This window comes from Nilaparvata lugens, chromosome 11 (genome assembly GCF_014356525.2).
Source record: "Nilaparvata lugens isolate BPH chromosome 11, ASM1435652v1, whole genome shotgun sequence".
NCBI lineage: Eukaryota > Metazoa > Arthropoda > Insecta > Hemiptera > Delphacidae > Nilaparvata > Nilaparvata lugens.
Window position 1 is genome coordinate 38,857,419 of NC_052514.1, and position 14,040 is coordinate 38,871,458.

Genomic DNA, 14,040 nt, shown 5'->3' on the forward strand with positions numbered 1-14,040 from the left:
TTTGGATTATCGTTCAATAATAATTATAATTATTATTATCTATTCATTAGCATTAAAATAAATCATATTCCTTATTTCTATTTCCATTATTGTATTCTATATCCATCACAATACCAATTCAACACCACTAATAAAAACATAGAAAAAACTAATAAAAACTTGTAGAACCCATTATTGAAAAAAACTTTAGAATATTTCAACGACTAGTTTGGACCATAGGCATAGCCACCTCTTATACAAGGCCCGGCCTACGATATTGCAACGTCGCAGCGTAGGCCTAGAATCTAATACATGATTGGTGAAAAAGATTTTTGAAAATACCAGCTGATCTTTTCCACCAATCATGTATTAGATTCTAGGCCTACGCTGCGACGTTGCAATATCGTAGGCCGGGGCCTTGTATTAGAGGTGGCTATGTCATAGGTCATTTTCAAGTTAATTTTAACTTAACCAGTTATTATCAATTTTCAACAAAGTAGACTATATGAATATATACATATCCATACTATGAATAAAAATGTACTATTCATATAATTTCGCAGCCTGAAGGAAGTTTTTTGTTGAATGTAAAAGAAAATAGAATGAATTGTTATTCTGGACTAGAATACAATATTAATATCACCTTGCAGCCTTTAAAAAGTTTTCGTTTGAATGTAACAGAATGAATTGGTATTTTGGACTATTGTAGCTCCTCCGTCTCCTAAATACGCGCGCTATATAAGAAAATTGATTGTGAAGATGGCAAATAGTGGCTGAGGCCGTAACTAATGGATCAGTATGGTGGGTCTATTTATAGAAGAAAACACGCGGGAAAAGAGTGGAGTTTGCGCGGGAAGCTCCCTTGTGACGTCACTCGATCAACCCTTATATAAACGCGGCTAACAGTTGCCACCTGGGTGGTATTCCAGAGGGTCGAAGCAGGAGCATGACGTTCGAGGCTCCTAACCCTACTTCTGTTATCACGTGATGTAGTGCTGGGATAGAGGAGAATCTTGGAATGGATCTGGCACAATATGGTAAGTAATAGATATATTCTTTTTCAAGTGGATGAATTTTCTGAACCATTGAAAATTTTCAACCTCTTTTGAGTTTTTATACTTTACTTGAACCTTCAAATTTGAAATGTCCATATTTTGAAAAAAATACATCTAAATCCAAAGATGAAGATAATAGAAGATATAGAGATATTTAGAAGATCTAAAGATAATTTTATGATTGATTATACTTTCTAATATTGTTGGTCTATTTTTTCAAATTGTAGGATAGGATAGAATGACTGTTTCATCGAAACATTGTTCCGAGATAAACTTATAGTGATCATGAGAGGTTTATTATTTCTTACTTGGAAGACTTACAATAATTCATAGAAAATTTTGGGTTCACCAACTGATTGAATAATCTATAGGGAAGGGGCACCCTAAAATCGTCCAACATTATTGACAACATATTCAGTCATTATCGATTTAGAAATTGTAGAGCTGGTGATTCATTATTAGGAATTTTACACCTCAATTATTAGTCAACTATTGTAATGTTTGACAACTTTATTATTTTGTCAAATCTATACACCACAGCTACTCAGAATTTCATGTATTTTTATAGAATTACTACAGAAAATCTTATTTAAAACATCTTCTTGAATTGACATTTTGAAGTCGTGATTCTCAATGAATTCCTGATATGCTGAGCATAGCGATCTCAGAGAATTTTATCTCTGTTATTAATTTGTTTAATATAGGACTCATATTTATCTTCTTTTTCTATTACAGGGATGGATGAAGAAATAACAGTAACATCAAACTAACGCTGATCCCATTTTGGCGACAGAATGTCATTCGAGAATGGACCCTTCATCTTTCGCATCAACGATAATGGCTGTGGACCTAATCTTCTCGTACAGGTATGAATATTTTTCTTTGTGATTAATTATTAGATTTTGTGTTAATAAACATACACTTGTAGTTTGAGAAGCACCACCTATCAGCTTTCGAAATACTCTGAAGTGGTTGGGGCACACTCAAAATTGTAGGTTTATGTTGATGTCTCATTCGTCTTATCACAGATCTGATCAGATCACAGGTCTTATCACAGATCTGTTTAGTTGAATAAATGAATAAGGCACTAAGGTGGACTAAATTAAAGGATTTTGATGAGTCACTTGGTCTACAGATGTAAATTACTGAGATATCGCTAATGAATTAATTATTATTATCAAACGGAAATCCAAATCAATTGCTGTAAATCACCTCGAAGACTTCTGCTACTGCTAATATTGACAACAGGATGAACAGCTAGATGGAAATTCAATGAGCGCCACTATTCAAAAATTCCCGGGCTGACAAATGATTTTTGAAGATTCAAAGATAGGCCTATAACCATCCTCAGTTAATTAAGGATCTATATGAAAAATTTCAAGTTAACCAGTCCAGTAGTTCATACGTAATGATGATTCAAACATAATAACTTTCCTATCCCGTACGTGTATAAGCCAGTTATTTCCTCTATTAAGGTGTGTACAGATATACTCGCCACGAACATGAGCAATTCACTTCTAATCAGCTGACTATATCTGTATTTTCACAGAAACGGTACAGAAAGATACAGATATAAAAAGCTTGGCATCAGCTGATTAAAAGTGAATTGCTCATGTTCGCGGCGCGTATATCTGTACGCACCTATATAGTATAGATCAATGGTCGCCAAACTTATTAGCCTGTGAGATAGAATAGCATTTATAAATCTCCTAGTGAGCCACCAAGAAATATTAGAATGAAGAAAGTGAAATGAAATTTTCACACTTATTGCCTATAAAGATATATTTCTAGTGTTGAAATCTACTTATCTCATAGCAAAAAGTATAACAAAAGTTGAAATGTACATTTCAATGAGAGCAGTGGAATTCTTTTTGGTCATCAAGTATTTTCTTGACGTTTGGAGTGTACGCTGCAGCCGCCATTCTGATGCAGTTGTCCAAATGTTTATCAGTCAGTCTGTTCCTATATCTTTGTGAATTTCATACTTGAAAAGATGTTTCACACAAAAATCAGAGCTGAACATAGCTTTCAACCTCAATGGAACTCGAATAATATTTGGATATTTTTCTTTGGGGACTTGAGGCCAAAATAATATTTCCAGTTGTAGAGAGTGATCTGAGAGACAGATAATTTTGAAAATCCACAAATTCCATTTCAACTGAAGCCTGATCTGCACCAAAATGTTTTAATACACAAACTGAGAAATTTTCTGCATAGATATCTACAAAAGAGAGTTGATGATATGCTTTTAAAATCTTGAAATCGTTGATCAAACTGTTGTTCAATTCTGAAAGTTGTAACGTTTTCTTGGTTTTTGCTGCGGTGCTATGGAGGATTTTTCTCGTCATTGATTTTCTTCAGACTGGGAAAGTGTTTATAATCAAACTGGACGACATTCTTTTGCACGAGCAATTCTGTGAGTTACCAAAAACTACCGGTAGCTCGCGATCGACTGTTTGGCGACCACTGGTATAGATGATATGGATATCTAAGATTACCCAGGTTACCCAGATTTCGCGTGTTATCTGTACAGCAATAGTAGTTCTAGCTATTTGACAGAAACAGCTGATTTGAGTTGTTCTTAGACATGATTGAATGCAACGAAAACCATTCAGAGAAGGCTTTTTGGAAAGAAAGCTTCTCTGATTGGTTCTTGTGGCATTCAATCACGTTTAAAATCTAACAGGCTTCTGTACAAGAGGGTCTTCTATATTTTCAAGATCAATGACACTACTATACTTTGTTCTCGAATTGTATAATGTCACTTTTGATACGAATATATCACAGTAATATTAATTTTGTTGACTTGATGTAGTGTCAGACAAGATTGGAATGAAAATATTATACCATAATCAGAAATGTCCTATACTATAATAAGTGATACTGAGTATTACCATAGAGAAACAACAGCGTATCCCAAGGTATAGGGCGTTTATGTCGCAACTTTTACTATTATCTCAAGCCGTTAGTTCATGTAATTCTTTCCCGTGAAGCTTTATGATACTGGTAGCAGAGTAGAGAAGCACTAGAGTAGCACTGGTATATTTATTCCGTGCTGGTAGTCTCTCATATTGTGCCGTGCATACACTCTCATCCCAACAAAACAGTAGAATTCGACAGTAATCGGCTTGAGATAACAGTAAAAGTTGCAACATAAACGCCCTATAACATGGGATATCTACTTACGCTATTGTTTCTCTTTGGTAATACTGAATGAAACATTTACTAAATAATACTTAATAAGTTATACTAAATAAGAAATTTACTAAATGATACCAAATACTGAATAAGTAATTATTACTAACTCATCTCTGCTATAATATTCATTTTATGATTTATCGAATTGTCCAATGATACGAAAGAGTTATTCTATCATGCAATTTCAATTGGTTCCAAAATAAGATGAATGATAATTTCATTGCGATTGCCTTGTTGTACAGCATACACATTACACATGCTATTCATTTCGTTCTCATTCATTGATTCGATGCTACACAATAATTATTATTGCATGAGAGAATAATATTATAGAAGTATTCGAAGTATTATCAACATGCTTGCTTATGCTCTCTGTATTCTCGGTAATAAAACATTTCAACTCATTAAGCGAATTTTGGATATGAAATAGATAGAAAGAATACAAGATTGGTATATTTTAGAATTATTAATGAAGTATGTCTCTAACATATGCCATTAGCTACAAGGAATAAACGACATCCAATCTTGAGAATGGGACCCATATCAATCAAGAACTTGAAAATGCATTTCAATTGAAAGTTCCTATACAGAATCGAATTTCACATGTTGATAGACTCATCATTCATCAGGCCTATCACCTTCATCATTTCATCAACAATATCGAGATTGATTTGATGTGATATTATTATATTCATAGTCTACAAAACACTGAGAAATTGATATTTTGAGGCTCATGAATAGAGGGATACTAATCAATATTTCATTGGTTGTGTCAAGTGGAAATCTGATTGGAGAAAGAGGATCTGATGAATTGGTTATTTGTAGCTCTAAAAGCGGCATTTTAAGGTCAATTTTATATTATGTTGAATAAATTCAGAATGTACTAGTATCAGTCAAAAGAGCTTCGAGTGGAAGAGTTAAATTTGTGAGATTTTCTAGTTAATAAAAAGGTGAATTAGAAGGTAGTATTTGAGATAATTTAGGCGAATTGGCACATCGTGTGAATTGAGCCATATGATTGGTAGTTGAATAGCTTTTCAAGGTAACAGTCTGTCATTGGCCGAGACAAGACACACCCATATTAGGCGGAGCGTTGAAAGTACAGTCATGACTCATGAGGAACAGTACGGGCCAAGCCAAATGAAGCGTTTCTCCAGGCATTTTTGCAATGGCGGTGGACGAGTCGGCAGGACGAGAAGCTCTCTGATTGGCTGTTAATCGACTGATTGGGTTGGCGTTCGGGAATCAGCTGATAATCAGCCAATCGAATAGCTTCCTTCCCTGACAGAATTTATTCTGTGACAGGATAACCAACTGATTATATTACGAGACGATAAAGTCACTACCTCCGTAAACAAAGCCATAGTGCATTCTGGTGACGTCAGCACAGGTAGGGCTCCTACACCAATAAAAATACTACTTGATATAGATCAGCTGAAATCAACAAATAATGTGATTCAGTGTTTTTATTGGTGTAGGAGGTAATGAGTAGTACCTGTGCTGACGTCACCAGAATGCAATACGGCTTTTTTTACAGAGGTTGATAAAGTCCACAAAAACGAAAACTAAGTTTCAGCTGCATATGAGCAGGGACAGTTTATTTCAAAAATAGGTTCTGTAGAATTTTTTTGTGGGTTTTGAATCAACTGTCGCTCAAACCAAGTTCTCGTTATGATGAAATTAGGATAGGACTCTTACTCTGTGAAATTTGCGAAATATTAAAATCCTCAATTGATTTTCACTTATTTATGCACATACTGACTATTGACGAAAAATTGAATATCTAAAAGTCAATAGTGTTGGAAAAATGATACTGTTCTAGATTCTTGACCTTCACCAATAATTAAAGCCCGGGCCCCACTTATCATGCAGCATTCCCATCCTATCACGTCCGATAGGTGGTGGTGGAACAGATCATATGACAGACATGTGTTCCATGCACTATTCTAGGCCGTTGTCATCCGTGTGGGATCGGAACGCTGCATAGTAAGTGTAGCCCAGGCTTGACAATTTCAACAAGTATCATAACATAATATGTGTATCAAATCTGTCACAACATTACTAATAACTAACAGATAAATTCACGAATTCAGTTTAAGTCATTGAGTGAGCAGCGATTCTTTGAACAATTCTTCAAAAAAAAACTCTACAAAATTACTAATTACTTACAGAAAAATTCACAAATTCAGTTAAAGTTTCAACGATTCTTTGAACAATTCTCCACTTGAATTACTTGAAAGCTTGACTGAATAATATATTATCTGTTCAAATGTCCCATGGACTGGAGTGTCAACTAAAGTCATCCGCAAGGAAATATTCCAATGGAAATTGGAACAGATGAGTCTCTTATTTGTTACAGTAGCTATATAACTGTTCAATCCAAAGCCAAACATGGATTGAATAGTTACTGTATTATTTGGCAAAGTTGCACTAATCTGTTTCAATTTCTATCAGACTATTTTCGTGTGGCTGACAATTATAATTCTTGACATAAAATAGTAATAAGCAACAAACTAACACTCAAAATTGAAAAAGTGACTCCACTTTTGTATTTAGGCAACCAAATATGTTCTACATACCAAAAATACCTACTAGGTAGAAGGCTACAGGTTATAATTCACGTATAAAAATACAAAAATCCTAGTCTACAAGCTGCTACAGTGACCTTAAAAACTACAATATATTGCCTCTAACAATAAACTGTCAAGCCGGTCCAAATATTGACACCACACAAAAAAATCACCTGATCTGAAAATAACGTATCGCCACTGAAACGAACACCCCCCCCCTCAGCAACAACAGGGTGCTACAATATTCGGTTTCCCCCCAACCCCCTCCAAGCATGACGTTCAATAAATAATGCAATCTGAAATACTGACAGTTCTATTCAACCGGTAAGACGAGAAAAAAGATATCCGTTTTCAATTTGCCGAGCTAAAGAATTCTATACGAAATCCCACCTCATACCCCGGAATAACCAAATCCGGTACAAGAACGGTGTCGAATTATATTGTCTGTTATAGCCATGGTAAGGTTTCGTGACACAGTTTATAGATACCTCTCGCTCCTCTCCTTACGGGAAAATGGTGGGAGACGGAATAAATATCTATTTGAGAAAAAATTGTTTGGTGCATCTATTCCTCCAATGACCCTGTGCTAGATTTAGTATTGGAAATCTTATTTATTTTCTATTCATAGTGGATGATCAATTTGAACCTAATATCCGAATACATATTCATGAAATTTTTGAAATTGATATTGCCTCCTCTTTTGCTGAATGTTTTATAATGAATGGTTTGGGGTTGAAGAACGTGTAGTAGAGTCCTGGTAGTAGAAAATATATATAGTAGAGACAATTTCACTTAGAAGTTACATGCAGGGCAAATAACAACAATAATAAACTACTATCAATTCTAAAAATAAGCACTCAGGAAGTTAAAAAAACAACGATAACACAAATGGATTATAGCAGGGCTTGGAAAAGTTCGGGAATGGCTTACACTGGAACACAGAATCCCTACTTATTTAGTAAGTAGAGAATTTCTTACAAAATGAATCAGATGATAGACTCAGGGCTAAGCATGAAGAATCAGTGACGAAAAGGTGCGAACAGCAGACGGAAAAGAAGGCGAATGTGGAAGAGAAGAGTTAGAAGGAGGAGAAGTAGTAAAAGGAAGGAGGAGAAGAAGGAGAGAAGGGAGAATGAGGAGAAGAAGAAGAAGGAGATGGAGAAGGAGGACTAGGAGAAGGAAAAGCATGCAGAACCTTAAGAAATATCTGGAGATTTATGACGAAGAAAATTGTAAGAGAGTTAGAATTGAAAAAATATTAACAACAACTCATATTTGTATTGAGCTCTCGAAATGTCAACATAAATATTTATCATTGACACTATTATTCACAAAAAATACGTATAACAATATCAACAGTTTCAAGTGAATCTTCAATCTCACTAAAAATCTTAACTATGAAGCAAAAATACACATGAGTGCACATTCTGTTTGGATGGATAAAATCTTTTCCATTTCAAATCGTTTATTGCACAAAAATACATACAGAATACAACTAAAAGGAAAACAACTTTGTGCTACAAGTCGGCAAAAGAAAACTTGTACGCCGACGTGGAGTCTTAATATATCTTATTCACTTGTACAATAATATTAATATATAAAATATCATAATATAGGCTTACAATAATTAACATTCAACTAACTCAATATTGCATTCTAAGAAATAACAATAATTAAAGATAAAAATAAAGCTGTATTTTAAAATTCATACAACATTAATCAATATCAAACCAAATCATTAATAATTGAATAAAAATAATTTTCTTTCACCCAGGTATGGAGTTCTCTTATTTTAGGCTTCTTTATCAACCATCCTCTTGGAACTTTATTATAGAGCTTATTTCTCAAATATGAAATACTTCTACGGGATAGGGTCCTGTCAACTCTTTCAATTATGATTAAGTTTCGAGCGACTTGTCTAGTTACTCTTTGAAAATTTTGCATATTTTTTAATTTGAGCACATGTTTCTTAATAGTCTTTAAAATGAACAATTGTCTTATAGTGAACAGATTGGAATTTTGAAACAATGTTACACTTGGGAAATCTCTTGGATACTTCATTATTGTTTTGATAACTAACTTTTGTAGAACAAATGAAGGTTTTAAAGTTGAATCAAAAGTTCCTCCCCATATAGAATTACCATACTGAACTAAGGATTGGAATAGAGCAAAATAAAAAGATTTTAGTAATTTTAGACTCAAAATACTTCTAAGCATGTACATTTTCAAATTGACCACCCTTTATTTTCTACAAAAGTAGCTAATCTGAGGTGACCAGTGTAGATGCTTATCGACAAGAATATCAAGGTACTTGTAATAAATATTGTTCACACTCTCAATAACCTCATTGCAAGAATCACATGGATACCTGTTACAAGCATTATTCAAACAAAGCCTGTTCAAATCTGGATCTCCTCTTGTTGTTGGACTGAAGGTCATACATTTTGTTTTACCAAGATTTAGTCTCAAATAATTACAATTTAGCCACTGAAAAACCTTAATGTAACCCACTTTTGTTTGCTTGATAGCATCTTCCCAGGAACCTTCTTGGAAGATAAGTGCTGTGTCATCAGCAAAACAAACTGTCTTAGACCCAACTGAGTCCAGTACATTTCATAAATTTTTTTTCATAAAGAGTGCAGATAAATAGTAGGCCCACACACGATAGTATAGTAGGAGAATGATAGGTAAGAGAACGAGAAAATGGGAGAAGGGAGGAGGTAAAGAGAACTATAAAACGAAGAGGAGAAACAAAACTATAAGAACGAATAACCTACAACACTACAAAGTTGCCTGCATCCTAGAACGGTTCCAACTTCCAAAACGAATTGACATTCGACAACAAAATTGTACTCTCTAGAAGCCTATATACTGAGCTTACTCCAAAATTCAGCATTGTTCAAATTTGAAAATATCGGTGTTATCTATGAGGAACACTGACAATTTACAGTGAATCTAACTACTATAAGCCTAGGCTCAACCTGAGCCTTCATTGAATTTGGGGACAGCCTAATACGCCAAGGCACGCATATACTCTCACACACACAGACACACCATCAGCACTCACATACGCGCAAACGCACGCGCAAGTTGACATATATTTGGCGACAGTCCTGATTTGCGGCCTGTGATCGACAGTAAGAACGGCTAGATTATTATATTCGGATGTCATGAGTTTTGCGACCTACCTTCCTGCTCAATAGGAGTGAATTCATTTCGGAAAATTTGGAGCTCGGTCAATAGGTTGCTACTCAAAAGTGGCCTACTTGCGTGAATCGGTTGCAGTAGATTATAAAATGCTGGGATTCAAGATGGAGTGCAGCTGATAAATTCTGGGTTTTTATTTAGAATGCGATATAAAGGATATACGGAGGGCTTGCGGCCAAACCAATTCTCATGTAGGCCCATTTTTAGAAAATACAGGTTTCTCACGGTCCCAGCATTGCACTTCCTTGAGACTGTAAATTTTGTCTCAGAGAGATTTGAAGGAAATGTAGTTCGCCATGGCTATAGCACAAGAGCAAAGAGTTCAGCTGTATATCAGTACCCCGCTCACAGACTGACACTTTTGGAAAAAGGACCATATTATTCGGGACTGGAGCTCTTCAATTGTCTACCTGAAAGAATACGGTTATGTGGTAGTCATAGGCTTTTCTTGTCTTCAATTACTAATGTACTTGTGGAAGCGTGTCCCTATACAATGGAGGAATGTTGTGGTGCCTTCATACTTTGAGTTGATACCGATGCATACACTTTGCATAGAAAAATGTATACATCATTTATTCAGTGAACTAATTATTTATCATTTATTCGTGGACATAATCACAAATCATATAAATATGATTAGGAAGGAACAACAGGCTTGGCCCAAATCTATTCCATTCCCAAATTTTGATAAATTAATAAAATGTCCAAAAAACATTCCTTAATACAACATCCTAAGAGGTACACTCCTATAGGTGCGTACAGATATACGCGCCGTGAACTTGAGCAATTCACTTTTAATCAGCTGACTATATCTGTATTTTCACAGAAACAGTAATATACATATATGAAAAGCTTGGCATCAGCTGATTAAAAGTGAATTGCTCATGTTCACGGCGCGTATATCTGTACGCACCTTAAGGAATGCACCTGATAAATTGTATGTTTTAATTCCGAATACAAAAAAAAACGATATATGGGAGGAAGTGAAAGAGTATACACAAGGGAAAGTTAACGTATAGGTTACGTGAACGTATGGAAGCACTGATGAATTGTACGTTTTTATTAGAAACATGCAATAAAACGTTAAACGAAAGAAATTGATTGATTGATTGAGTACTTTATTTATGTAGATTACAATATACTGGCTTATACAATTATATACAATAGCTTACAATACAGCAAAATTATAGATGAATTCACATAATATAGACTAAGAAAATAATTATTGAACTGTATATGATATGAAAAAGTAATTTGTAATATAATAACTATAGATATTATATTGTTATGCATCTACATAAATTGGCGGAGCTTTGGACATATCAATGTCCATTCTTCGGAAAGAATATTAAAAATATCCTCCCCACTAACTCTCTACCAAAAAATTGAAGGGAGAAGAAAACATTTCTTCCAATTTCAAGACTAAATCCTACAAAGTACACCACTATGAAGTGCAGTTGATTACCTCGAAATAATTATCATTAATTATTCTTCTGGTAATACCCATCATATTTTTCCCTCCAGCATCCATAATACATCTTTAATAGAGCTACTCTAATTCCTCTGGGAATTGACCATCCGGTAGTCGCGCCCTACTCAATCACACGAGCAATCGCGTGTTGTATTTTCTACAACATCCAATTTTCCAAGTGTTACGTACTCTGTTTACTGTCAAAACATATTAATTGATAGTTTAATTACTTTTTCAATCTTCTTGGATTATTTCACGCCCTGAACATTTGGATGATTACCATTTCATAGCCCAATAAGGTACATCAAGCAAAGCCATCAATTCTGTGTTATTGGTCCGTTTACAGTCCCCGTATACAGTCTTTCCTATCTTATGCTCAGTGCGACTTATGCACTGTCGCGACTAAATAGCACCTAAAGACTGAACCATTGCTTGGTTGATACTGCAACTCAGTGGAGTGATGGGGGGAAAGTTTCGGAATGCATAGGTGACTCATTCACTGTCACCACCCCATTTGATAGTTTTGTGCAGCAAAAAACTGACACTGTTGTACTTTTTACAACAGCGCGACTGCCGGAAGGTTAAAAATCCTAGTACACTTTTCCAAAAACGTTATCTTTTTCATTCTATCACTTGAAAATTATATTAATATTTTGAAACATGTTGTGAACAAAATGTTCTAAGCAAGATTACTTATATTTTTAATTTCCAGATCTTTAATAGGTCCTCATTGATTGCCAAAGTGTTGATGGTCTCTTTTACTTCTCTAATTTTTTGTTACGGCAATGATTAAAAATTCTAAACACTTTTGAGAGTGTTCGATTGATACAGTATTGGAGGAGATTTGATACAGTATCATTGAATAAAATGAAGTCTACCCAATGACGTAATGGCTCAGCCAATGAGAGAGCGTTGTGGGCGTGGACATGAACGAGTGTACTCGCACATGATTGGTTGATGTTGGGTGACGTATTTCATCTGCCAGCAGGAGTTGAAATCACAATCCACTGTGCCGTGCTATGAATTTAGAAAGTTAATTTTGAATTTAGAATTTAGAAGCACACACAATATAACTTAATAAAAAGGATGCTTGATAAACATACCTAGTGCTAGAGAACGGGAAACCAGAAATGACAAGAAAGACAACGAAATAGAGAGAAGATATCAACTATATTGTCACCTCTTACAGTTAAATTCGACAATTAATAAAACAAAAAGGAAGTTACATCATGAAAACCGAAAATTAAATTACTAAATTTAGAAAGTTATCTCTGAAATAGATAATTCGGTAATAACCTACTCCGTATGCTCTACATTGAAAACGTTTTAGATTGAATCATAAGAAGCTTAAAGGACTCTAATTTCAAAAGAAGAATTGAAAATTATCATAGATATGTCTCAGAAGTTAATCATAAATAACAATAAATGTTTTAAGAAAAGATCCACATAAAATTCATAAAATTCTTAGAACATCAAATTTAGTACACACTTGGAAACTTTAAAACACCATCAAAACATTATCAAATATTAATGATCCCCAATAATAACTATTCTGTATCTTTATATCATGAAAGCTCCGGTGGTTGAAGGATTGGCCGTCATTTTGACGTTGCCCAGACTAGACGGTGACACAGACTATGCGACACCTTTTACAATGCCCCCTACTGCCAACCCACTGCACATTTGACGACCTCTGGGAGGGAAATGATTTAGCTGCCGACCTTGCCCGGTATTGGGCTGGAAAAATTTGAAGTCCGGACACGAAAAAGTAAGTAAGTATCATGAAAGCTGCAAAGACAAACATTCCTCAAGTATCACATCATGGAATACTACCTTGGAAAAACTATTCAAAAAATATATGTCATCAAAACAAATTTAAAAAAGGTTAGGGTCCTTGAAACTTCATTTGATCCTTTACAACTTTAAGATGAGAATTATTTTAAAACATTAATTTATCAATAAGGGACCTTTAAACATTTCGTATACTAATTCAACTTTAGTAGCTTAGTAGATTAAAATATAAATTTAAAGAAAACTGAAATTCCCAGCTGGATCCTTACAGAGAAAATATGGCCACACATTTCAATGTAAAGATACAACCGGAAATCTATTACTCAAACCAAGATTAAAATTTAGTGATCTATCCAATCCAAATAATATCTCAAAATTACGATTTAACAAAAGTCTAATTCCGCACGTTTTACACCCTTCTCCTTTTTTGAAAGTCTATCATTATTAAAACCCATTCTGTCACATCCGGAGTTCCTGGGACGTTCGTTTAATTTGGAAAAAGTTGTTACCTCATAGCTGTTTCTTCAAATTGAATCTAGGCTCGGTGATCGAGCTCTACACGTCCAGATGGACAGGAGACAGCATACCCCATACTTCTAGGACGGCCATCGATTCAGAGGCGTCTCAGCGGCTTAAAGACACACGTTCATGATACGGGTTCATGGATACATACGAATTGATGGATTCGCACGTTGATCCCATACTTTGATGTTCCCGTACTTACACCGCTGTAAGAATAAAAAAATAAACTAGGATAATACAAATTAAC

At 34.7% G+C, this 14,040-nt stretch overlaps 1 protein-coding gene across 2 annotated transcripts in view; it reads left to right on the top strand.

Moving 5' to 3' along the window:
- The first annotated feature begins 842 nt into the window (after positions 1-842).
- LOC111057731 (probable tubulin polyglutamylase TTLL2) overlaps positions 843-14,040 on the top strand; it is a 41,266-nt gene continuing 28,068 nt past the window's right edge. Inside the window, exons 1-2 of one of the 2 annotated variants that reach the window (XM_039438412.1) lie at positions 843-1,016; positions 1,770-1,900. In XM_039438412.1, coding sequence (XP_039294346.1) covers positions 1,829-1,900 — 72 coding nt within the window. In that variant the 5' untranslated portion in view covers positions 843-1,016; positions 1,770-1,828. Of the gene's footprint in view, positions 1,017-1,769; positions 1,901-14,040 lie in introns of those variants that run through there. The other variant, XM_039438413.1, reaches the window with a different exon arrangement.